Genomic DNA, 27,909 nt, shown 5'->3' with positions numbered 1-27,909 from the left:
AGGAAGTCAACCGGATCTCCTCTGCACTCCTCAAAAAAGATGGTAATTTACTGGTGACATCACATTTTTAACTAGCATTCCAATTTACTTCACAACACTTCAAACGTACAAAAGCTCACTAAATCTCTAGAGCACACAGTAAAAAGTGTTCACAAAGGCTGAAAAATTGTAATTCTGGATTTGAACAATTTATGCTTACGATCAGACATGTCAAGTTTAGAGAATTCACCATTTCAACCCCCCCTAAATGGCAGTAAATCTAGATTATGTACTGAAAGCGCTCAGGGAGTCTGGAATTTATGCCAGAGAAATGCTGCAATATTTTAATGACCTACATGAATTTTTTTACTGACTATTCATTTTTTATTTGTAAATACTGGCAGTTGAATTTGAGGCTGTTCTATTTTTGAGACCTGGGTTGCCCACTTCTGGTTAAAACGGAGACTGAACAATTCAGTGTGCCTGGTGACATTGGCAGAAGAGTGCTGAAAACTCAGAAGAATTTGGATGGCCTTGGAGGAGCACAGTCAATGCTAAATTTTTTTGAAATTCAGTAGAAAACCTGCAATGGGCATGTGCATGTTCCCAGAACATTTCAGAATTGCAATATGAGTGAGCTCTCTCCCCAGTGAATCTCTACTCCAATGCACCAACATGGTCCTAGGGGATGCTGTGCTTGAAATTAATGTGGGTGACTTGGTATGGAATACTCTCCCCTCTTGAGTCAGTAGTAACCCCCAAGCATCCAGTGTGGTACAACTGGGTGCTGCACAGTTAGAGGTGTAAAACTGAGGCTCCAACTGTAACTTAGTAAAACTCAGTAGTCATAGGCATAGCTTGACTTCTATATTTGGGGGGGGTCAGCTCCAGTCAGGCCAACGGAGCTGGGGGGGGGGGGCAAATTCAGTGTCTTGCCCAAGTGCCCCTTCAAAAACAAAACAAAAACAAAAAAAAACCAACAAACTATTCCCATGTCAATGGTCCTCTTCACAGGTGGAGGGGTTCCACGAAAACATTTTCTTTAGATCTGGAACTCATGTGAAATGGTCAAATTCCTTTTGGAATTTTATTGAAATCACACGAAACTATGTAAGGCACAAGATTTTGATGCAACACTCTAAATCAGACCCAAATTCACTGAAAGAGAGAGAATTTACAGTGAACTTTGACCCAATTTCAAGCATGTAAGAGAACCTGAATCAAATGCAAATATCATGTAGTTTCAGGTTTTGTTACAAATATTTCATGGTGCTTTAGTCTCAACTTTCTCTGGGCTCCTTAAATGTTGCATGTAATTTTCCCAAAAGTCAGGGTGTTAACTGTGGACTCTTCTCTGAGCCGGATACACCTTCTGTGCATCCCAGGTATGGCCCATGGCATCTGCTAAGGACATCTCTACTGCACTGCAAAGGTATTATGTTCTAATGATCACAAAAAGTGTCCCTCCTGTTCAGAAAAAGGGAAAACATAATAGGAGCTAAAGGTACTTTCCTGCTGAAAGAGATATAAACTGGCTATCTCAGCTTGTCTCTCCCAGATTTAAAAAACCAGCCAGCAACTATGCCAGCAGAGAAACACTTTTGTCTTAGTGCATTGCCCTGGGCCCTGTCCCACCTCAGTAAGGATACTGCTCTTGATTGCCTGTTTGTCAGTCTGTCTCACAGATGCCTTCAAGCATTCTCCCACACCACACTTTAGCATGAAAACCCCTCCCTTGACTAGTCTATGAACCCACTACCACAAACCTCTCCTCCTTCAAAGATTTCCTCAAGATCCACATCTGCCATGGGGGCCTCCAGGAATCAGGGATCAATTACCAACTGATAATGACTAGCCAGGATGGCAGTAGGGATTTCCTATATCTATTTTATGTAATTATTTGTATCTTATAATTATACTGAAATGACTTAAAACTATCTAACTGTGCACAACTTTATACATATTCCAATAACTGTTACCTTCAATGCCACTTCTTCCAACTATTTGCTACTCTCATCAGTGGCATCTTGTCCTAAATTGGATTGTAAGTCTTTCAAGGAAGAGATCATGCCTTCCTGTCCATTTGTGCAGTGTCTAGCACAAGATGCCCACAATCCTGACTGGGGGCCTCTGGGCACTACTGTAATTAATAAATAAAAATAGGTTGTACCCAGTCTGAAGAGTTCAGTAGGGCCAAGCAGTCACAGAAGTAGTAGCTCCCTGGAAAAGGACAGAATTGCTGCCTTTTCAAAAGCCAGGGATCTGGGTGGAAGACATGCAAAAGGTTTCAGAACTGGAGATTATTGGTACTGGAATAATTCTGTCCTTCTGCAGGCAGCCTGGCCTAGTAAATAGTATGAGTTTTGCACTAAATCATGAGCAATAGCAACACTGGATCTCTGGAAAGTTCTGAATGGAAAAAGGTGTAAGTGACAAGTATTACTAGAGAGTTGCACATTTTATTGCTTCTGAAGGCTGACCTCATTGTACACACCAAGGACTCCTGGTTGGTTGGTGGGCCAGCAGTCCAGGCAGCTTGCCTGGTTTCTAGCAAATATTTTGTGAAAAATGACACTTCCCGCAGAATGTTTCCATTTTGATAAGTCAGCATTTTCTGACAGAAAAAATATTGTTGGAAAATTTCCAAATAGTTCTACTCCTACCCATAATATTGTGTCCCACCTTCCCATCCCCCTAATCCTGTATGTCACCCAACCCTTCCCCCATGCCAGGGGCTCTGTATACCCCATTTTCCCCATCCCCCACACCGGAATCCCTCATTCTTCCCTTCCCATGCCAGGGAATTTTTGTGCCCTCTCCTCCTCCCATTCCAAGAACTCTGTGCATTTCTGATTTCCCCTTCCTCAACTCCCAGAAGCTCCTTAGTGGCATCAAAAAACAGCAAATCACCCCCCACCCTCTGTTGCCTCAACTCCTCAGTGGGATTGGGCCATCAGAGGCAAATCAGCAAATCAGATGTTTCTGGTTGTCATCAAAAATCAATAGGATTCTTCTTGCTGATAATAAATGGAGATATACCTATCTCATAAAGCAGGAAGGGACCCTGAAAGGTCATTGAGTCTAGTCCCCTACCTTCACTAGCAGGATCAAGTATGATTTTGCCCCAGATGACCCTCTCAGGGATTGAACTCACAACCTTGGGTTTAGCAGGCCAATGCTCAAACCACTGCACTATCCCTCCCCCAATACCTAGAATACTCCATGACATTTTGGAATTGATTGGATGTGATCTTCAAAAATTGTATTACAGACAGAAAAACAGAAATGCCATCTAGCTGAATATTTGGCTAGGTGAAGTGAAGCCTATTACTTTATTTTAGAAACCTAATAGCACAGGAAAACAAAACTATACATGCTCCTCGGATATCAGCTGCTTCCTGTTTAAGGATTACCAACCCCAATATCACACAGTCATGATGATAATAATTTTTTTGTCCTTCACTAGTACCTTCCAGGAATCCAAATGCACTTCACAAATATTAGAGAATTACAGTTCTCTGGAAGTTCAGGATTATTATGCCTGTCTTATACTTGGGGAAACTGAGGAGCAAGGAGAAGTAACTCACCCAAGGTTACACATCATATCAGTGGCAGAGCATGGAAAATAATCCAGGAGCCCTGGGTCTCAGTCCTATGATGTAACCCACAGAGCATATTGCCTTATGTCCAAAGGATATAGTACTGCAGAATGTTTCAACTACACCGTAGTATGCCACTAATTCAAAGAAATCCACTCTGAGTGCAGGAAGGCCATTAATTGCAGTGGTGGTGTAAAAGACAATGGATTCAGCCTGTTCTGAGACTATGCAGCCTTTTGCATCTTGCTTAAAGATATAGCTGAAGGACTGAGGCTACTAACTTGCTTTATTGCAATTCTGGGAATAACTGAAAGTGAACCCACACTGTAACAAGAGTTGTGCCACACAGGCGTGCTGGGTATCTTTTATCTGGTTGCCAAATGTAGCAGAGTGGAAGATTCCACCCTCTCCAGTTTCTCTTCAGTACCACTTCCTAGAAAATCTGGAATTGCTGCAGTCACCTTCTCCAGTTTTCTTACAGGCTTAGGAATTCAGGCGGCTTCAGTTGCTCCATTTTCACCAAAAATGCAGAGTTCTTCTGACACCATGTAAAAAGAGGTGTGGCACATACAGGAGTGCTGGTAAGGGACTAGCTTTCATTCCTGGCCCATCAAATGACACAGGTAGGAGATACAAGAATTATTCTGAAGTTGCACTTTTGGAAGGCGGTTCAGGAATGAGTCAAGATCAAAATACAACTGCACAAAGGAGATCAGTGCAAATAAGACTAGCCTGTTCAACACAAAGCGCAGGAGCACTATGCTACATTAACAAAACAGTAGTACAGCATGAGCAGTGGAGGATTCAGAACCAAACAGGATTAAAAAAAAATGCACTGCTTTTGCAGGACCTACAAATAGGGTAACCAGACAGCAAGTGTGAAAAATCGGGACGGGGGTGGGGGGTAATAGGACCTCTATAAGAAACCCGCCCCCAAAATCGGGGCTGTCCCTATAAAATCAGGACATCTGGTCACCCTACCTACAAAAGGTCAAGGTGTGAGCATCTCCTTCTGGCTGTGCAGCAGCAGTTCACTAACAGTTCCAGTCATTTTGTCTCAGGCTCAACTGGAAACAAAGTATTTGTTTGCCAAAGAAAAAGGAACAAAAATTTGTTGAGCAAAAGATTTAATTTCCCCATGTCTGAAGGGAAATCAACATACAATGGAAAGTAACATAAAAACATATGCATGAAAGACTGTTGTTATTTAAAACTAATTGACATAGTCACTTTCAATGGAATCTGGCTGGCTCTAACCAGTATTTAATTCAAAAATTCCTCAGGAATGAAAGTCTTTTGCAGGCCAGTTTAACTTGGCTGGGACTGGCGTTTGCTTTTTCCCACATCCACCAGCTGAAGTTAGAGGTTGGTGGCAGGGAGCCTGATTCCTCTGTCTCTTCCTGTGAGTGACACATCCAGCCAGCAGCTGAGCTCTTTTTAAGTTGTCTGCTAAAATGGCTGCTTGGGGAAGCCGGAATCAAAAAGACATAGAACATTACAATCTCTCCTGGCCTTCTGAGAAGGCAAGTAAGAATGTTGCTGAAGAGAGATGCCATGAAGGATCCAGAAAAGGAAAAGAAGCAGAGGGCTAGGGATTCGAAGGTCCATGATGGGCAATGTTCAGTCCTGTATCAATAACAGCTTTAATGTCTGACATCTCATGGCCCTGTAACAAGAGCTTTATCTCACTGGGAAGGAGGGATTCCCACTTTTCCAGTAGAATGCAACACCACATTTGCTTCTTACTCTGGAAGCAGCAGACATTGGTCTTTAGCATCATGATATGTCTAGAAAGACTTTTTTTAAAGAACTTAAGAAAATGCCTGTACAGTTGAACTCGTGATACTAAGAGCATTTGGCTGTCAGGATTTACAGTTAGAGGGGTACAACAATTAGACCTAATAAAATGTTCTGTACCAAAAATGGCATATATACAACAACCTGAAAGCATCTAAAGATTTTACAAGGAAAGACACTTGTGAGTAATGTGGTTGCCCCAAACTCATGCTAATAAATAAACCCTTCCTAGCCCAGCAGTCAGTATATCGTATATATTATTTCCTCTCTTTCTATCTTTTGATATGTTCAGTCTTAAGTCTGCCAAAGCCATGGTATTGTGTCTGGTTGGCTCCTCCAGACTGCAGGAGGGGGTGGGGAACTGATACTTCAACTCCAGATGTGTTATTTCTATCCTTTTAACTGTTCCTCTGAAAAACAAAAAGCCTTGTGTTGCTATGGAGACAGTATCTCTTGCACTGATGTACCCAGTGGGAGGCAGCAGCTTCCTAGCTGTGGAAATGGCCTAAGGCCTAATGCCTGAGTGTGATAGATGCTTCTGAACAGATTCTAAAGGCAGAGGATTGAATTTAACTGGCAGGCATTGCTTTACCAAGATGTTCAGGGAGGAGAACATCACGGACACAGGACACTAATGACTTTATTCATGAAGGGATACTTAAAGTAAAGTGAACTGGGAAACAGTAAGTGTATGTCTACACAGCTGCTAGGAGTGAGTCTCATAGCCTGGGGTTGACAGACTTGTGCTAGCAGAGTTCGTGCTAATGTGCTAAAATAGCAATGTGGATGAAGGAGGGTGGCCTTCAGAGCCTGAGCATGAATATCAAAGCAACATCCACACAGGTATTTTTAGCGCACTAGTTCAGGCCCTGTTAGTGAGAGTCTGTCAACCCCACTGAGATAAGACTCGCTTCTTGTAGTGTATAGACATCCCCTACGAAGCCCTGAGTTAGTGCACAAAAACCTTCATGTAGGGCTCTGGAGTCTGCATCCAAGAATGGAATCTAAAATGACAGCTTTGGTTCATCTAAGATGGCAGTATCTTTAAAGGGTTATAATATTTGTATTCACTTCATTATTTCCCACAATAAAAAGAGACAAGGTGTGTGAGGTAATATCTTTTATTGGACCCACTTCTGCTGATGAGAGAGACAAGCTTTCAAACAGAAGTTGGTCCAGTAAAAGATATTACCTCACCCACCTTGTCTCTCTAATATCCTGGGACCGACATGGTTACAATAACACTGCATATAATAAAAAGAGGCAGAACTAGGAATAATGAAACGAAGAAAGGGAAAATTTAGACTAAATATCAGGAAAAGCTTAGTAAGATCTATTTGGTTGAGGTATAGCTTCCATCACTTGAGTAAATGAAAGTAGGATTGGAAAATATACTAGAAAATGTACTTTGAAGGGAACAATCCTGCACAGTTGCCCATGAGATAGCCTATCATGGCTTTTCCATAGCTATAGTCTAGGATTCTCTGGAAATGTGTTTTACCATTACTTCTGAAAATTAAGACGAATAGGGCCTGTCCCACCTAAACTAAGAATATGGCCTGTGTTATGCAGGTCAGAGTAAATGATCGTAATGGTCCCTTCTGGCCTTAAAATCTATGAATATATGAACACAGCATTTACCAGACAGGATCAGAATACTGATCCACCAAGTGCTGCCCCTGAGAGTTTGCACTCAGTGATGCCTCAGAGAACGGTGAGAAAAATTAATAACCCACCTGGCCAATTACGCACTGCTGTATGAGGGGGAGGGGGGCAGGAACTCCTTCCTGACTCTCGTGGTGGGAAAAGACCCTATAGCATGAAACTTCTCTCTTTCTAAGTTATTACATGGTTCTTATCACAATGGTTTCTGAATACCCACATTTGATTGTCACAATCTTCCCAGGCAGAACTGCAAATATTATTACTGATCAGAAAATTACTCAGACCCTTTTTAAACCCACATCCTGTTTGTGGCCCAGATTGATCCATGGTGTATAGGGGACACATTAATTGAAGTCAGTGGAGTAAACTGGAATTATACAAGACTATTTTTGGCTCCTTGCCTCTGCAATAGCCCAGAGATTTACAAAATGAACAGAGCAAACTGCCCTCAGCAAAGACTAGGCTCTGTTTTTTCTAGAAGAGCTATGTTTCTGGGTTACCATATGGCCCTCTTGGTTATGTGCACTCCAAACTTCTCTCTCTTCTATTGGGATAGGTCTCCTCCTCTGGAGTGTTGCCCATTTCCTTCTATGTGTTTCCTCCCCAAAGCAGTTTTGCTTCATTACTGCTCAAAAAACTGAGAAGGGCTGTTGACAGGAAGAAGCTCTATTAGCAGAGACACCCTCATGGAGGGGTTTAGGAAGAGACATTAGGCTGCTGTCTAAACCATGCACCGATTCTACTAGCCAGGGCTTATTCCTCCTGACATCTGCTTTCTGAGGTATTGTTGTTCATATTATATTCTGTCAAAAGCCATTTTGCCACCCAGCTGTGCAGTGTCCTGCGACATGTCACGACAGGCACTTACCATAGCCCATCCACTGTCCTGCAGAGGCGACATCCATCCCAACAACAGAGACCCAGGGGGGACAGCACAAGCCCTCATTGCAAAGGACTAGAGCTCTCTTCCCCTGTGGAGAAAGGAAAGGGATAGTCCTCAATGACTGGCTGAAGTGGAACAATTCAGAACAATTCAGGGTGTCATCAGGAGGAGGGAGAAAACTTGTTCACCTTAGCCTCCAATGATAGAACAAGAAGCAATGGGCTTAAACTGCAGCAAGGGAGATTTAGGTTGGACATTAGGAAAAAGTTCCTAACTGTCAGGGTAGTTAAACACTGGAATAGATTGCCTAGGGAAGTTGTGGAATCTCCATCTCTGGAGATATTTAAGAGTAGGTTAGATAAATGTCTATTAGGGATGGTCTAGACAGTATTTGGTCCTGCCATGAGGGCAGGGGACTGGACTCGATGACCTCTTGAGGTCCCTTCCAGTCCTAGAGTCTATGAGTCTATGAGAAACTATTTAAAACACTACAGAAGTGGAAATTATACAGTTAGGCCTTCTGCTCTGCAGCCAGTTTGCCTTGGACTGTGATCACATCACAGCTCACAAGCTAAGCAGGGTCAGGCCAGGATGATACTTGTATTGGAAATTCTAGGCCCAGGTTCTGCAGGAAGAGGTGAAGTGGTGAATACTGAACCCAATGCACCTGCATTAGGCAGCACTGTACTGTTGGATGTGCCATCTTTTTTAAAGGAACAGAAACCATGGTCCTCTCCCCATCCTTAACGATCCCCTACAGCGCTTTTCAAGAATTGGGGTGTTAATTCAGGTGTGCAATCCAAATTCCAGCTCAATCATTTCCTTTCTGCCTCCCTTAATTCCCCATATAGTTTCAGTTGGATACAGTGCTCCCCTTCACTACCTGAATTAAACTGCTGGATAGTGCTGATGTGCACTATTAAACAGGTTCCCTCTTCCTCCCCAGAAACAATAATTTCAGTAATGGGTAAAGGGATCTCTGTATATATAGTTTGTAAAGTGTTTTGGGATCACTGGGATGAAAATTTTATAAAAACATATATTTTGATTTTGTTCTCTGGAAACTGGAGTCGCTAATGGGGAGTAACATACAGTGTTGTCAGTGAGGCTACATTGTGGGGACATGGTAGGTAAAGGAGATTTCCATCGCACCACAATCTCTGTGGAAGAGCCTCCCATTAGTCCCATTACTCCTTCTTACTCTGCTCTTCGTGTTTAGACAAAGTGAAAGGTAATACAATATTCTACAGTAATAAGGGACAGACTGCTTCATTATCACTTTTGTGTTTTAGATTATAATCTAGAACAGTGGTCACCAACCGTTAGATCGCGATCGATTGGTTGATCCTGGACCCTCTGACAGTCGATTGCGATCTCCTACCACTAAAAGTCCGGCGGTGCAGCAGGGCTAAGGCTGCCTGCTTGCCCCGGCCCCATGCTACCCCCAGAAGTGTCCAGCATGCTCCTGCAGCCGTTGGGGGCGGGGGCAGGGTCTCCGTGTACTGCTCCTGCCTGCAAGCACTGTCCCCACATCTCCGATTGGCCGCAGTTTCCTGTTCCCGGCCAATGGGAGGTGCATGGGTGGTGCTTGCAGACAGGACCAGTGTGTGCAGCCACGTGTCCCACAACATACAACCCCAGCCACTGACTGGGAGCCGACCAAGGTAAGTGCTGCCTGGCGGGAGCCTGCACCCCTCCTGCACCCCAACCCTCATCCCTATTCCCCCTCCTGGAGCCAGCACCCCATACCCGCTCCGGCACCCCAACCCCCTACCCAGCCCGGAACCCCCTCCTGCACCCAAATTCCCTCCCAGAGACAGCACCTCATACCCCCTCCTGCACCCCAACACTCTGCCCAGCCCAGAGCCCCCTCCTGCACCCAAATTCCCTCCCAAAGCCCGCACCCTCTTCTAAACTCCAACACTCTGCCCCAGCCTGGAGCCCCCTCCTGCACCCAAACTCCCTCCCACAGCTTGCACCCTTCACCCCCTTCTGCACCCCAATCCCCTGCCCCAGGCTCAGCTCAGAGTCCCCTCCCACACTCCAAACCCCTCAGCCCCAGCCCAGAGCTCACGCCCTCTCCCAAACCCTCCCTGCCCCAGACCAGTGAGTGAGGATGGGGGAGAGCAAGCGACAGAGGGACGGGGGAGGAGTGAGCAGGGCAGGGCTTCGGGGAAGGGGTGGGGCCTCAGGGAAGGTGCAGGGTAGATCCTGAGTTGGACTTAAATTCAAAAAGTAATCTTGTGCGTAAAAAGGTTGGAGACCACTGATGTAGAATATTGGAGTCCTTTTTAGAGAAGGAAAACTATCCCCTGGCCTAGTCTAGGAGTCCCAGTTCAGTGTTGGTGTCCCATTTTCTCCTCCTGAATCAGCTAGTAGGACAAAAAAGCCAGGATTGGGGTCTCAAGTGCTGGCAGGGCCACTTAGAAGGGAACAGATGTGGACACTGGTGCCTGTGTAGACTGCTATACTTATGGAGTAGATGAGATTTGTGTCCACCTACCCGAGGGCTGAATTTAACTTAGAGGTAATATGTGAGCTTAGACAAGGCCTCTCTTTGATCCCAGCCATTTCCCTGCTCCATCAATTACATTGTGGGTGGGGGGAGGAGCGGACAGAAACAACTTCACTTACTAATGTGTGAAATAAAGAAATTACTTTAATAATATGGGGGAATCAAGGGAGGGGAACAATAGGAGGTGAAAGGAGGGAGAGAGAGGAAAAGAGCGGGAGGAAGGCAGGGGATCCTCTCCAGCCCTTCTTTAAAAGTGCTGGATTATTCATGGCTCTTGTGTACACTGCTCCAGACCACATCACAGACATTCCAGGCTAATGAGTTCCATCTGCAGGAGCCATGTGCTCCACAGCCCACTCCCATGCTGGCATTCCTACCAACAGAGGAGTGTCTCCCTCCAGACCCTTCCCAACTTTTGCACGTCATGTGCTGTCCTCACAGCAATGGTTTGGTACATGCTGGGTCTGTCCCCTCAGAAATTCCCCAAGGCTCACTTGCTCTCTGTCTGTGCCTCACATGTGTAAGATGGACTCCACAATATTTTCACCAAAAATCACTATGCATCTCAAGCAAGTTTAGGACTCCATATTTCTGGATGAACCAGCCCATGCCGTATGTCAGGCTTATGGTCTTGGAATGCTTACAGGTGAAGGCCAAGTGGCGGGTGCTGCAGAGCGAGACTGAGGTGCATCAACAGGGTTTTTTGGGGAGGCAGAACTGGAATGGCAGGAACTACAGGGCCCAAGTAGGGGAGCACTGATTGAGATGTGTGGGGCCAGGGCCACAGGGCAAGCCTGAGGTATATTGACAGGGTTGTGTATGGGTCCCAGTGCTGCAGCAGTGGGAGTGTTGCAGACAAGAGGTGCACACTCACAGCTGGGGTGAGGGGAGGGCCAAGGGTGGCAAGAATGAAAGAGCAGGGTGAGGCTAAAGGGCAGGATTGAGTTGCTTCTTTTTAAACATTAATATATATTAAATTGACCAAAAACTGCAAAAACAGACCCCTTGGAAGAGAGGACCTAGGATAGCTAGCAGCTTACTTAAGTTGGAGGTAGGGCTACATGTGGGGAATGGAGGCCTCTGGAGAGTGAGCCTAGTGACCATGTGCTGCTCACAGGCAGTAGCTCAGCCATGCCTCTCTTCCTCCTTCAGTTTCCTCGCAAGAGAATCCAGAATTTCCTAATTCTACAAAGCCTACACTGTCCCTTTTTCTGGCTGCATCTGGATCACAGCCCAACAATCCCTCAGTGCTGACTGCAAGCTACACTATGGAGGTAGTCCTCCCAAGTGGCCCATGGAGGTGCACTACTGGCCTGCTGCCTTTGGAGCACCACCGCTGTAAGGGCACCCGTGGTCCCACTCCCGTGTCTCGCTCTCCCCCCATGGTCCCACCCACGCTACCCCTCTTCCTGCCCCGGTTGCCCTCGTGGCCCTGCCCACCTGCCTCTCACATTCCTCCGCCACTTTCCCCATACTCCTCCTCCTGACCACCACTCAGACCTCTTCGCCCTCAGATAGACAGAGGCACAGGCAGCCAAGCCCCTCAGGGAAGAGGTGGAGAGAGGTGCGAGCAGTGGGGGGGCTCTCAGGGAAGGGAGAAGAGAGGCATGGGTGGCCCCTCAGGGAAGGGACCAGAGAGGCGTGAGTAGGGGAGCCTTGGGGAAGGAGGCTGAGTGGGGACAGGCCACTAGCAATTTATGAAAATACAAAATACTCCCTTACCACCTCCTGAAGGCAGTGGCCTGCTTTGGGGCACAGGAAACAAATATGCTAGCAGTTTCACTCCCTGCTTCAAACCCCTCTGACTCGGTCTCTCTGTTGTGCCAACCTTTTCTTCTGATGAGGAGAGCCAAACAGTATCTCTTACTGGGTTAGTCAGAGAGCAGAGGGTGCACCTTCCCCATTCCAGGGGCTTAGCATGCTGCCTCCACGGTGTTCCTGGCCCCTGCCAGTCTGGGGGAAGACTGGACTGGGAAACTGAACTGAGGCCTCCTACATGGAAGTACAGTGTATTAATCACAAGATCTCCAGGTCAACTCATGGCATACATCCATCCCTACACTGGCCCAGAGAACAGGAAACAAGGCCTGAGAACTGAACCCAGAACATCCTAGTGGCAATGCAGAACATTTGAGGAACTGGATTCAAATTGAAGTGTCCCCAGATGACACTAGCCCTTTAAGGGTATGGCTACATGGCTTTGTAAAGCCAGATCCAGGGACCCAGGCTTGTAGACTCAGTGTTTCCAAGCCTGCACTTGAGCGTCCACACTGCATTGTAAACCTAGGCTTACAATGGCTGGATTCGGGACACACAGCCATGCTAACTCATCTGTACTGCACTACACAGACGTTCTGACTCAGGTCTGCAGTTTGAGCTGCATTCACATTGCAAAATGACAGAGCTTGGGCTTGAGTCATAGTGTGACTTGGGCTATGATTCAAGTCCCTAGCAGGGTCCTAGGACTGCATCCTGAGTGCTTGCTGACCTGACTCAGACTCAGTGAACTGCAGGGGGCTTGGTCTCAAACCCGAGTCAGAGCTTGGGCTTAGGGTGCAGTGGCTAGTGCATCTGTGCTGCATCAGCTGACCCAGATTTGGGTCATCTGGGCAAGGAGGAAGAGACCCAGTGACAGAGAGAGACTTAGGCTACGTCTAGACTATCCGCCGCATCAGCGGGTTAAAATCGATTGCTCGGGGATCGATATATCACGTCTCATCTAGACGCGATATATCGATCCCCGAGCGTGCTTATATCGATTCCGGAACTCCACCAACCCCAACGGAGTTGCGGAATCGACAGGGGGAGCCGCGGACGGGTGAGTAATCCGATCTTAGATATTTGACTTCAGCTACGTTATTCACGTAGCTGAAGTTGCGTATCTAAGATCGATTCCCCCCCGTAGTGTAGACCAGCCCTTAGGTGAGTCAGAGCTGGGAAGCTGCAGGAAATAAGGGTTGCAGGACTGCCAGTATCCCCTGTGGGGGGCAGGGCACAGCGAGAGCCTGAGAGGTAAAAGGAAAAATTCCCTGGGGATTGTAGCACAGGGTGAGCTGAAGAACTTTGTTTCTTTTGCCTATGTCTGAGAAATAAAACTATAAAAGAAATTGTGGGTGTGGCAGTGGACCCTTTGCAAGCTGGAGAGCAACCCTGCTTTGTTGCACTAGGTCTCCTGCGTAGTTAAAATTAATTTAATATATTAAGATTGATCCAGCCAAGGATCAGAGAGAGAAATTCTTTGCAGTAACCTCCCCCACTCTGCCTGCATTGTCTGTCTTGCCGTTTCTCTCTCTCTCTGCTAAGAGATAAATTCTCTGCATCTGTCAAGTCTGATCTGCTCAGAGCTCTAGTGAGAGCGAGAGGCACTGAGAAGATGAGACTGGAATGCAACAGATCCCCAGGCTGTGACGAGGAGCTGAGATTCCTTAGTGCACCCTGTGCCGGTTGCCCTGTCATAAATCATTGTTTGTCAAATTCAATATGCATCTTTAACACAAAAATGACACTTTCTTATGGGAGTTCCACATGTCTGGAATTCTGCACAGCTGAGGACCATCCAAAAGATGAGGGAGATGGGATGGCATAGGCAAGGAGAAGGGGAGATTGTGTAAAGCAGAAAGGAAACTCTTATCTATATATTTTCTGCTCCAGCTCTGCAATCTACACACAGCTTTATGATCCACATTTCTGGTAATGCTGCAAATCCATATGCTGGTGCATGTTTTTACATAATCTAAACTGCAAAAATAGATCACTAGCATTCTAGACACAGTGAGAGTCCCAAAACCCTCTACAAAGAGCCTCCTCTGCTAGCTCAGCCTTTTTCCAAAAAGTGGGGGAGGGGGAGCCTGTTTTGGTCATTGCTGGTCCAGGGCAGAGTTCCTGGAGGATCATGGCTCTGTTATTGTTTCTCCTGTCCCACTAACTTCATAGCAGAAGTGCCAGTTAGACACTCCAGACCCTTTTTTGATATAACAGATAGCTTAGTGGTTTGAGCATTGGCCTGCTAAACTGAGGGCTGTGAGCTCAGTCCTTGAGGGGGGCCATTTAGGGATCTGGGGCAAAAATCTGTCTGGGGATTGGTCTTGCTTTGAGCAGGAGGCTAGACTAGATGACCTCCTGAGGTTCCTTCCCACCCTGATATTCTATGATCAGGGGCAGCAGCTTATATGGGCTCAAGATGCTCAAGCACCAGGAACATTCAAGGCTAGGGGCTGTGGTCCACCAATAGTTGGAGCTGGGTTTCTCCTCTGCCCCTGCCTTGCCTTGGAGCTTCCCTGCCTGAAAGAAAACAGCCAGTATCTCTCTCTTTTGTTTGTGCTGCTTTTGCCTAAGGCTATAGAGATCAGTGGCAGGCAGCCTCTTGGAGCACCAGGGGAGGGGAAGAGGGAGAGAGGAGGGGGAAGAAGGCACACACATGCTTGGGAGCTCTCTCCCCCGGCCCCCCCCCCGGCACCCAGTGGCAGCAGCAGGGGTTGGGAGGCCACACATGATGGCAACCCCCTGCCTGGTACCCATCATAGGGGAGGCGAGTGGGCTTTCTGGAGCTGAGAGAGTCCCTAGGAGCATATGCAATGACTGTGGTGCAGAGTGAGTGTGCTGCGGGTGGGGGGGAGGAGGGGTCCCTCCCCTGGAGCTTGCTTCTGCCAGTAAGGAGGGGGGAGAGTCCTCTCTGGCCCTAGCCCTGGGGCAGCCTGTCTGCATCCCAAGTTCCTTATCCCCAGCCCTGCCCCACCCCTGAGCCTGCGCCCCCAGCACCCCAACCCTGAGGACCCTGCTGCAGTGTGAACCCCTCATCCCCAGCCCCATCCCAGAGCCCTCACTTGAGGGGAAAACATGCAACTTAAATTTGGTGGTCAGTTTGGAGTATCATTGTGTTTAGCACAATACTTGATTATTTTACACCCTTTAAAGTATACAGGTGTTACAAAGTGGGAATGTTCTTAATGTTTTCTCTGACTACTGTGTGGGTGCCTCAGTTTCCCCTACGCATTTCTCAAGGATCTAGATGGTGGGATAAGGGTGTGTGATTGTTGTAGAGCCCTAGAGTGCCAGTGCGATGCCATCTGCACAGAGAATGGCCGAAACCCTATCTTCGGGCAACTGATGGCCTGGGCTGCTCTCCTGCAAGGTGCCAACTGAAGGTGTTGGTGAACAAAGAGATCAGGGGGCCTCCTAATGCCTGGAAAAGAGACAAAGGCCAGAGGAGAGCATGTCAGTGTCTGTTTGGACTTCCGGGAAGCGCATGCTGTGGAAGAGGATGCTGGGATGCTTTGGAACTACTCCATACAAAGCCAGTCAGGACTCTGGGGGAGCGTCCTCTCTGTGAGCATACTGTCTGCAGGGCAAGATGCTTACACCTTCCTGGGTCTGACCTCAGAGCATTCAGCATGCCCTTCCACACTGTGCACTTTCCGCAGCGAGTGTGCCCAGGCAGGTCCTGGGGCAACCAGACGTCCCTGCACCCCAACTCTGCAGTCAGACGTGACTCTCAGGCAGCCAGTAAAACAGAAGGTATATTAGACGACAGGATCACAGTCTAAAACAAAGCTTGTAGGTACAGAAAACAGGACCCCTCAGTCAGGTCCATCTTGGAGGGTGGGGAGCCTAGACCCAAGTTCTGGGCCTCTCCCTATTTCCCCAGCCAGCTCCAAACTGACATTCCCTCCTCTTGCTTTTGTGTCTCTTCTGGATCTCTTCTGATCTCTTTGTCCCCAGCACCTTCAATTGGCACCTTGCAGGGGAAACTGAGGCACCCACACAGTATTCAGAGAAAACATTAAGAACATTCCCACTTTTTCACAACAAGTGCAACAAAATATAATACCGTATACTGAAGCAGGCAAGTGCTGCTTCTGACTTTACACTTTTAATTGACCCCTGTAATCTTGTGGTGCTGACGCACTGTAGCTTCATTTTATATTGGCTTACAGGGCGACAGTGGGGGGGGGGCGGGGCAGGCACCACCATTTTGGGCACCAGCAAAAATTATACATACCTGCCGCCTATGTCTATAATACACCATTTTCAGGGCATTCAGCTGTGAAATTTCACTCCTTACTGGATACAGATAGTAAAAAACTTAAGGCAATTTACATACTGATATATTCACTGAAGCATAAATCAGGCTCTGCATATGTACATACAGGTTATAACTGTACCCCAGGCCTAAACCTCTACATAAATAGGTATATATGTGTAGTCACATGTAACAGCCACCATCTTGATCTGCACTAGAGATTGAACTGGTGATCTCCAGAATAAAAAGCATAAATCTAGATAGCCTGAGCTAAAGAAGCAGGTGCTCAAAAATAATCAAACCAGTATCCTCTGTGGATTGTGCACAGAGTGGAACACACATTGACCAATGAGTTACATACTTCCTCTGGACAGAGGAAGCTCGTCCCCAAGTATCTGAGGCCTTTGAATCCCTGACAAAGCTTTGTTTATGCAACAGCCACCATCTTGCCCAACACAAGGGATTGAACCATGTTCCAAAGCTAAATATATGAACCTCAATAGCTGAATTAACCTTCAAGCACTGTGGCTGGAGCTATAACAAACTTGTGTTCTCTGTGGATTGGGCATTGGGGGGATATGTAACATACACTGAACAGTGGATTACTCACAAACATGTTGCAAGTTTTGCTTTTGACAATTGCAGGTTATTATACAAATACATTCACACACACTGCCCTTGTCAATGAGTCATTCAGATCATCCAAAAAAAGTGCTGGTAACATCTTTATATCACAATACATTATCAAGTATTCTGTCTCTGATACACATGTTAAAGATAAGCTATTTTAGAAATGTTTCCAGGTGCTTCAAAACACGTTATATGTCTATTTGTAAAGCTACATAAATGCTTTAGTATCATGAGCCTAACTGCAAAATCTTTGGAGGGGCAGTACAAAAAAAATATTTAAACATCTAAAAATGAGCTAAAATAGCCTTTCAATACATAAACATGTCTTGACTTGGATGTTCAATGTATTGGTACATTCCAAGTTGGAATCAAAGTAGTTTGTGTTTCACTGGGAATCTCCATTTTCTGATTTAAGTATATAATTTGTATTATTATAGCAGCACCCATGTGTCCACATCAGGATCTGTGCACTCTGCACACACACAGGAAAACCCAGTTCCTGCCCTAAAGTGCTTACAGTGTAATTTGAAACAAGAAGCAACAGGTGAGTGTGACAAACACCACAAGAGGAATGGGGGAGAATAGACAATGGGAACAGTGATAACTGCCACTTACATAGGTCAGGTATTGCACATCTTGAAGGTGATTATCTGAAAAGGTTTTTAAAAATTTAGTTAATTAAATGCATAAAATAAAACCAGCTCTCCTTGGCTATCATCAATGGTTGACTGATTGCTTTCCAATGGGATAAAAGCCCTGTTTCCAGCTCTGCAGAGCTGAGACCTCAGATTTTAAAACTGCTAGTGATTCTAGACTGAATCTTACCTAATCTGGACCTTGAGCCAGGGTAATGTTCAGAGGAAAGTTCCATATCTGGGTGGAAACAAAGAAGCATTGCTCTGTCATGTTAATTAAAAAAAAATAGTACCTGCTCAAAGCTACTCAGTGGTTTGAAATGTTAGAGGTAGTTCTGGTGCAGACTCATTAATAATAATTTTTGAGTGACCAAACTATAGTAGGCAGAATGCAGGTGAGGAAGTCAAACATGTTAAATTAATTTATCATGTGGCTCTACACTTAATCGTGGGATAGCACCATCACATGTGTGGTTAGATAACTATACTTGTATAATGATTTTCTCCTAAATTTCTTTGGCATTTACATTCATAAAGCAAAAGACATGCAGGCTGACAGCATATCTTTATTACTAGAAAACTCACTGACCCACATAACCTTCAGGGCCTAATACAAAGCTTATCAATTTCAGGATTTCCCAGACTGGGAAGGTAGTGAGTTCTAGAGTTAAGTGTTCTGTCCTCCTGATAGATAAATCAGTTCAAGCATCCCAGATGATCTCAGGGGCTGATACACACACAGTATGCATGCATATGCTCAGACTGAACCTGACATTTAGTCACACAGACATATGTCCACTCTGGCCTATACCTCACCTTGCATGGTCTACATATTATGTAAGAATTTCATAATTTCATTCTGTAGTACACTCTGAGGAAGTGGCATTTTGCCAGTTTCAAAATGGCCTCATTTATCATCTAAATATCCCATGAAAGCCAGGGAATAAGGTCTGTAAAATAGCACTGATTAATGAAGTCAGATCTACATCTTAATAGCTTTTGTGTGAGTGCAATGCTTATGTATGGGTGTGTATTTCTATTGTCTATGGAATGGGTGTTTCGGTCTCTGTAAATTTTGTGTGTATGTTTTTGTCTGTCTGTATTGACCTGTGAATGTAATTCTGGGAGTGTGGGTCTGAATGTGCATGCAGCTAGATGTGTGTGTGCATGTGGGTGATTTGGGGCCAGGGGTGGAATTCTTTGTATTCCTATATGTGGTGACTATGTGTGCATATCTGTTTCTTTGTGTGAACGTAAACGTTTATGCTACATGTGCATGTGAAATGGTATGTATGTGTGTGTGGCAGAGAGACAGAAAGACTTTGTGTGCATCTGTTTGTTTATGCCAATGATGGCCTTTATATCATAGCATTATTTATAGCTGTCACTTCAGTGCCTGGCAGATGAGGCAGTACAGACCTTTATTTCTCCAATGTGCTGGGGGAATTTCAGATATAGAACTGAATTCTGGGGAAGTAATTATCGGAACCCTCCAGAGGCCTGGCTTTGAAAACAACGTTGCACATGCCAGCTTCAGAAGAACCTTGTGCTCCTTGCAAGTTCTTCCAGGAAAGGAACACATTGCAGCTGCAAAGGTAGCATAATCCAAGACAGAGAATGGTTAGGGCTAAGAATGTCTATTTTTCAGCCTTTGAAAACTGACGCTGCAAAGGCAGGAAGACAAAGTAAATGCGGTAGAGACCCAGGTTAAAATCCAGGCTGAGTCATAAGAGAAAAGGGTCTCAGTCTGGTCTCCAATGAAGATTTGTTTACACTGCATACAAAAAAGCAATAGACCTGCCATTGTCCTGTAGCCCAGATCAATCCTTATGTGGAAGACTGGGAACTCTATGAAATTCCCGTCATAGGGTTTCCTCCGTGTTGTTCTACTGGAGTAGGGACTTTACTCTCATATATACACACCTGGAATAGGCAGGAGGTTTCCCCTGCCCCCCTATATCATAGTTTTAGGGGATTTGCCAAAGACCATCGATGTCTATGTGGAGTTTCTGTACCTTAGCACTGCCTCTCTCCCACTGGCTGATACCCCTGGACTCTCCTCATGAGAGGTTCCATAGGATGAGGGTAGTGCACCAAAGTTAATCACCACAGTGATTCAGTCAGTAATATCTCTGCTATAAAATCCACAGGGGGCTGGTAGGGTCACCATGCTTATTCCCTGCAGCCCACCCCCCTCCCATACTCATTCTCTCCTCCTTACACAGAGATCTCCATGCCCACAGGAGGGTTATTGTGTAGCTAGGTGGAATGATACCCCTGTCTCGATTCCATAGTGTTTTGTCTCCTCTGACACTGAAGGTGGAGGGAATAATTTGGTTCAATGTTTTTGGTTCCTCATTATGTTGTAAACAAGAACAGCTACTATGTGATTAAGCAGTTGTTATACATATATTATCATCATTGTGCTGGGGTGCATACATGTTTATGTGTTGGTGCTGTGTTATACGCATCCAAGTGTGTGATTTCAGTTTGCATTGATGTTTGTGCATGTCTGCTATAGTGTATTTGTGTGTGCATATGATAGAGTATATATTTTGCGCTATGTGAAAATAGGTGTTTGTGAGCATACACGTGTAGGAGTGTGAACAGACATGTGTGAGATTGTGTGGACAAAAGCATGTACGTGTGAAAAGAGCAAATCAGTGTTTTTCCCAATATCTGCATCTATCTGGGCTTCCTGTATCTCTTCTAATTCTTGTGTTCTGTCTGTGTGTATGTGTGCCCTCCTCTGCTGTCAGTCATTTCTCTTTGCCTTTTCTGCTCTTGTGTTTACTGGGGCCGAATTCAGAGACAATCCCTTGACAATTTCTCTTTGTTGATGACTCAGGTAATTGGATATGGTGCCTTGGGAGGCTGCCAGGCATGATGTCATACCTCCGCAGGAAAAATATCCTATGTAGTTACCTGATACACCAGCCCGTGTCTCATCCTCGGGCAACAGAAGAGCTCTGAGCTGGGGGTAGAGACCTCCCAGGTGACCAGGTTAATCCTCCTTTTTGTCTTGTTCCTGCACTGGCATCTGAGGCATCTTATAGCTTTTGTACCATATCCCTCCTAGTATCGGCCCACTGACATTTCCAGGACTAGATAAACTGCTTCCCATGGTAGTGCATCCAGAAATTATACACAAATACCCTCTGGAATGCTGGATGGAAGCATGAAGGGACATATCAATCTTTAGTGCATCTGGCATGTAAATATCTTGCGACGCTGACTGCAATAGTGCCATGTGAACACCTGTTCTCACTTTCAGGTGCCATTGTGAACCAGAAGCAGGTGGCATTATCTCCTGCAAATGTAAACAAACGTGTTTGTCTGAGCAATTGGCTGAACAAGAAATAGGACTGAGTGGACTTGTAGACTCTAAAGTTTTACATTGTTTTATTTGTGAATGCAGTTACTTTTTGTACATAATTCTACATTTGTAAGTTCAACTTTCATGATAAAGAGACTGCACTACAGTACTTGTATTATGTGAGTTGAAAAATACTATTTCTTTTGGTTTTTACAGTGCAAATGTTTGTAATAAAAATAAATATAAAGTGAGCACTGTACACTTTGTATTCTGTTATAATTGAAATCAATATATTTGAAAATGTACAAGCACCCAAAAATATTTAAATAAATGGTATTCTATTATTGTTTAACAGCACGATTAATCGCGATTAATTTTTTTAATCTCTTGACTGTCCTGATTCCCCCATATGGTGGTTCTGAGGTTATTTGTTCCTCCCAGTTCCTACTCCTTACACTCTCATGAAGTTGATGTGAATTGGGGCTATCAAGGGGACTGACTAGAGACCTGGAACTTCTCTGAAGGGCCAGCCAGAACTTCTCAGGAGGTTCAAGTAGGGAATCTCAGAGGAAACAAATATCATGGATTAATAGTGATTACTTTTTTTAATCGTGATTAATTTTTTGTAGTTAATCGCGTGAGTTAACTGCAATTAATCAACAGCCCTAGGGGGAATATATATATGGATCTGCCTTGGAAACAGGTCCTGGTGCAGCAAGACAGTATTGTGGTATAGGAGTGTGGAGAGCATAGGTATTGTGAAGGCGGGCCCACTGCTGAAAAGGTTTTGTGGCCAAGAGAAGAGCATCCACGATAGATAGGGAAGGTAGAGTATTAATCTCTAGAGGATGAAGCAAGCCAAAAGTAGCTGACTAAATGCCCTAGAAATAGCTCCAAGGAACACTGAGACTACACAGTCTGATGGCAGGTTCCAGAGTTGTAATGCAGAGACTAAGCCAGCAGACAGACTGAAAACAGCCTCACTACACAGTTTGGAGTTGGTCTACGAGTAGGGAACAAGTGGAATAGCCTGAACAAGGCCTGACCGCTTGGCTCCTAGGGAAGCCTAGAGGTCAAAGAACAAAGCAGTATGATTATTATTAATTACATCTAATACGTAGCACCAAGGAGCCCCAGACACAGGCCCTAGTGTGCCGTACAAACACAGAATATTCTTCAGTGCTTACACTCTGGATGCAACAGCAGGGCAGCCCCTTGGGGAGACTTTTGTTTCCAAGTCCTAATGGCCATTAAGGGCTGACATGTTGAGGTGGGAAATGGCAGTTTGGGGTATTTCCATCCCTTCGTATTTCTTACCTATGATGAGGAGAGACAATGAGGGTAAAGTTCAGTTGGATAGCATGGCCACTCATTGTGCTTGTCTCCTGCCACATGATGAGATGCTGCTATGAGATGACATGTTGTAGCAGGCTATGGAGTTTGTTATGGGGACAACAGCTGCAGCAGGAAAGTGTTCCATTCGCAGTGTGATGCTGACTTCAGGTTAACCGATGGAACTTCATTAAACCCTGTGGATTGCTCCAGCCACATGGCTACTTGCTTCCAACCTGACTTCATGTTTACTGAACATCTACACCGCTATTTTTATCCATGCAGTCTGAAACCAAGACAACTTCCCAGGGCTCTGAGATTTGATGCTGCAGGTATTTCTTTGCAGTGTAGACATGCCATAAGGTGTCTGGCAATAGATATCTTAGATAGGATAATTTTTGATGTGTCTGAGATAATTTATGGGATAAAATTAGCAGGTGCTGGGATGCAAATCATGAGGAGCACAGATAATGACATATTTGGAGCCAACATGGCCTAATCATTTGAGTAAAAATGTTTATTTACCATGGGCACTTTCAGGAATGGTGGGTATTTATCAGCAGAATGGCTTGCACCCATGAGTATTAAAAGAATTGACCAAGGAGCTCTCTGAATCACTAATGTTGATTTTTAACAAATCTTGGAACACTGGGAAGTTCCGGAGAACTGGAAAAAATCAAACATTGTGCCAATATTTAAAAAGGGCACATGGAATGAACTGAAATACTCGGCTGGTTAACCTGACATCGATCCTAGGCAAAATCACGGAAAGACGGATATATAGGCCTCAACACCTTACTTCAGAGTTAGCAGTTGTTTGGGTCAGTAAAGGCAGCAAGTGTGACTTGGAGACACACATGGAACAGTTACTGTGTGTTGAGTAAGACAGGAACACAGGAGCATTTTTACAGAGTAAATTTTCTGACCATTTTTACAGTAGCCTCTGGAGTCAGCGAATAATGACCCTCATCATATAACAGGTATATTACCCTTTTGTAGCTCTCCCTAAGCCAATGGTAGCTGTGGGTGTTCAGCACTTTGAAAGTGAAGCTACTTCTATTTAGAGGTATAAATATGGATTTTGGAGTCTCACTTTAGACACTCTAGTTATTTGGGATTCAGATTGTTCATACTTTAATACCAATATCTACTTCTTTGGCTGTAGGAAGCACAACTTCCACCTGCCCAAAACCTCTACTCCATAGTAAAAGCCCTGAAAGTCCCAGTACTTGTGACTGTGCACAATCTGAGTTCGAAAGAGGTTGTCAAAATAGCAAAGCCTCTGGCTTGCTGCTCCTTGACAGCTAGGACTTGTGCCTCTCACATGACTCCCTGGGAATATGAGTTAGTGACAGTTGCAGCCATGAAGTTGTGGCTGGGTTCTTAGGAAACAAGGAGAGAAAAATAGAACTGAAAGCTGGAAATTCACAAGAGGCTTCAAAGTTTCTCTATGTGTGTGAGTATCTCTTTGTGTGTGTTTATGAGTGTCTTAGCATTGATGTGTTTGTGTCTGTATGGATCTGTGTGTTTATGTAGGTGTCAGTGCTGAGAGAGAGAGACTGTACATGTGTGAATGAATATAAGTCTGTGTATGTATGTACTTATGTATCTCTGTGCATGAATGAGTCGTGCATCTGTGCATGTATGTATTAGTATTTCTGTTCACACACAACTGTGGGTAAATATTTCAGTGCATGTGGCTCTGTGTGCAGATATACTGTATCCCTATATCTATGTAATCTGCTTCTCTCTGTGTGTGAGATGACTATCTGTGTGTGTGCGAGAGAGACAGAAAGCAAGACAAGAGGGATTTCTTCTGCTTCTTTTATATTGTATTGTACCTGATTATGGCAGTTGTGACTGCTGATTTGGAAAGACTATAAGTCACACACTGAGTGGCCATTTGAAATTGATTCAGATCCATATTTTTTTGATTCTGGAATGCAGTTTTTTCAGATGTTATTGCTGCTCCTGTGTTATTGCAAGCTCTAGTGCACACACTTCAGTTTTATCTTCACTGTCCCTGTGACACATGCCACTCAGAGTGATGGCTAAGTGGCTGCAACTTTAGATGACAGGAATCTGGAAAGCACACATGAACGGCAAGCATCACATCTCTGCCTCTCAGACTGGCTGTGATAGGAAACTTGCCAGCAGCAGGTGCAGCTATGCCCTACTAGCTTCCTCTCTAACCTTCATCTGCCTCTGCAGAACTATTACTTCTTTATTTAGTGTCATTATTGTGCTTGGTGCTGTACAAGTCATAAACGAAGACATGTTCCCTTCCCTAAAGTCATGACATTCTAAATTAGATTAACTAATTATATAACCTAGCTGATATCTCTGTTTCTTAGGTTGTAAACTCTTTGGGGCCAGGACTATCTTTCCGTATACATTTGTACAGTACCTAATACAATACACCCCAATTCTGACTCAGGCCTCTAGAAAACTCTGTAATATAACTAATAAATATTAATAATTCTAGCCAGGGCTATTTAAAAGGAAACTACCCCAAGAAATAGTTATTTAATCAGAACTTAGAGTAGAAGTACTTCTCTAAGTCCACAGTTTCCCTAAATACTTAAGCACATGCTTAACTTTGTGCACTTAAGTCTACTGAGGAGTGTCCAGATTTTTGGTGATGGATAGGTGTGTTTGGAAGCAGTTCTTAATTTGTTTCTCTGTTATTTTGCTTATATATAGGAAGGTTGACACCAAGTGGTTGTTTGTAAGATCTGACAGGTCTAGAGAAAGCTTCTTCAGAATTGGCTGAATTATGGCATGGTTTAGGGTGGATTGTAGGTTTCCCTCTTCAAAGGTGGTGTTAACAGTTTCTTTCATCAGCAGCACTTGGTGCCCCCAGGCATCTTTTATCAGCCACTGTGACATGGTCCTGAATCACACGTGATGACTATCTTCTTACATCACCTCTAAGATGTCTTACTTAATGAATATGCTGAAATCTGGAGGAGAGGGCATGGAATTCAGTCTGTAGTTTTTCTGCTCTCTGCAGAGGGCATCTTGGATGTGGGTGACCTGTGACCCATATGTGTCATGACCGGGACATGCATACTCTGACCTAGTGGCCAAAGCAGGAGTCGGGGCTGGGTCAGATACCAGGAGGTGAGAGTCCAAGAGAGACCAGAGGGCAACCCAAGAATCGAGTGTCAGGAGGCAGGCAGGGTCAGGTTACCAGGAGATCAGAAGCAGGCGACAAACTTGAGAACAGAACCACGGATCAATAACCAGAGTTAGGCTAGGTCAGGATACCAGGATGTCAAGCAATGGAAGCAGGAGCAGGAAGCACAAGGCACACAGTCCAGAGCAAGGTGGATCCCAGTTGCATAGACAACTTCCTATTCCTGTACTGGGTTTATATAGAATCTGTGATCCAATCAGGACACCCAGCATTCTGCCAGTCAGGTTCCAGGACTGGAGTAATCTGTCAGGGTTCAGCTTCTGTCCTAGCAACTGTTAGCAGGTTGGCCAAAGAGTCTTGTAGACCTGAGTTTGAGACGTGCAGTCCTGACATCACCCCTTCTCAATGGGGTGTCCTCCAGGCAGTGTGTGACCAGGCTTTTTGGGGTGATTTTATGGAATACCCACACAAATGTGGGAGTGCGTATATTTTCCGCAGGCTTCCAGATGTATTCCTTAGGACCATATTCCTCCCAGTCCACAAGATACCAGAGCCTGTCACATTTATGTTTGGAGTCCAAGATCTTATGATCTACACATTCTTCATGACCCTGTACTTGTACCAGAGGGGGAGGTGGCTGGGTCCAGTAAGGGAAAGGGTTTTCTGTGTAGGGTTTCAAAAGTGATACATGAAACACCAGGTGCAGCTTTAGAGAGCAGAGTAGTTAGTGTTCAAAAGTGACTGGATTAACCTGTAGTAATGTCTTAAAAGGGCCAAGAAACAGGAAGTCCAGCTTGCGAGCAGGCCTGTCTGTGTGGAGGTGCAGGACTGGTGCGCCAGCAGGCAAGGTTGACTTGTGGATAATTCTCCGGGAAAAGCAGCAAAGAATCCTGTGGCACCTTATAGACTAACAGATGTTTTGGAGCATGAGATTTCATGGGTGAATACCCACTTCGTCAGATGCATGTAGTGGAAATTTCCAGGGGCAGGTATATATATGCAGGCAAGCTAGAGATAATGAGGTAGTTAAATCAGGGAGGATGAGGCCCTGTTCTAGCAGTTGAGGTGTGAAAGCCAAGGGAGGAGAAACTGGTTTTGTAATTGGCAAGCCATGACTACCCCTCTGATACAATTCTCCTGGAGGTATTCTCAGACCACAGCCAGTTCAGGTTCTGATATGGCATAAACTGGTCCGAATGGTATTTTGGCTCCAGGCTTCAGCTCTATTGGGAAGTCAAAGTCCCAGGCAGAGGTAGAGTTTCCTCATTCTTCTTTTTTTAAACACTAGTGTGGTCTTGGTATTTCAAAGGGAGCTCAGGCTGTAACTGAAATGGAAGGTGTGACTTTGTAGTCTATCTGGGTTTATAAAAATATGCTAATGAGTTAATATAATGTAACTGGAATATGCTTCATGCAAAAGGTCTCTTGTTAAGTATCATTACAAAGCTTATAATCTACTGAGTGTGATCATCCCATTTGTATAAATGTATCACTCTTGTATCTGAAACTAGAAATGTGAAATATAATTCTGAGGGCCTATTGTAATTATGCTAAGTGTGGGCCATTAATGGTGGTTTAGAATCTTGATCACTCCCATTAACCAGGACAATTGTCTGCAGATGGCTGTGTTTACCTGTAAGTCTTCCTGAATATGTGTGTGGTGACAAATGGGCAATGAAGTCTTGCAGTGACATGTGATCATGTCACCTGAACTGGAATCTGTCTTTAACCTGGTGTCTTTCCATTGAGAAGGAGGGGGTGGGAACCGAGAGAGGGACAAAGGATTCCCGCCTTATGCAAAAGATATATAAAGGGCTGGAACAGAACAAAGGGAGGTGAAGAACCATCATGAAGAATCCTCTAGCTACCACCTGAGCTGGAACAAGAGCTATACCAGGAGAAATAATTGTGCCCAGGCCTGGAAGGTGTCCAGTCTGAGGAAAAAAACTTACCGAAACATCTCTGAGGGTGAGATTATCTGTATTCAGTTTGATTAGACATAGATTTGCACATTTTATTTTATTTTGCATGGTGATTTACTTTGTTCTGTCTATTACTACTTGGAACCACTTAAATCCTACTTTCTGTATTTAATTAAATCACTTTTTACTTATTAATTAACTCAGAGTATTTATTAATACCTGGGGGAGCAAACAACTGTGCATATCTCCCTATCAGTGTTATAGAGAGTGAACAATTTATGAGTTTACCCTGTATAAGCTTTATACAGGGTAAAACGGATGTATTTGGGTTTAGGCCCCATTGGGAGTTGGGCATCTGAGTGTTAAAGACAGGAACACTTCTGTGAGCTGCTTTCAGGTAAACCTGCAGCTTTGAGGCAAGTAATTCAGACCCTTGGTCTTTGCTGGAGCAGACGGGAGTGTCTGGCTCGGCAGGACA

At 44.8% G+C, this 27,909-nt stretch overlaps 1 protein-coding gene across 1 annotated transcript in view; it reads right to left on the bottom strand.

The window, feature by feature from the left end:
- Window positions 1–27,909, bottom strand: part of ANGEL1 (angel homolog 1) — a 304,691-nt gene that overhangs the window by 70,795 nt on the left and 205,987 nt on the right. Inside the window, exon 2 of the mRNA XM_030559059.1 lies at window positions 7,909–8,011. Within this exon, the coding sequence (XP_030414919.1) occupies window positions 7,909–7,945 (37 nt within the window). The 5' untranslated portion in view covers window positions 7,946–8,011. The remainder of the gene's footprint in view (window positions 1–7,908; window positions 8,012–27,909) is intronic.

Source organism: Gopherus evgoodei, chromosome 4, assembly GCF_007399415.2.
Source record: "Gopherus evgoodei ecotype Sinaloan lineage chromosome 4, rGopEvg1_v1.p, whole genome shotgun sequence".
NCBI lineage: Eukaryota > Metazoa > Chordata > Testudines > Testudinidae > Gopherus > Gopherus evgoodei.
The sequence above is the reverse complement of the archived record's forward strand: the minus strand, read 5'-3'. Positions and strand labels throughout refer to the sequence as shown.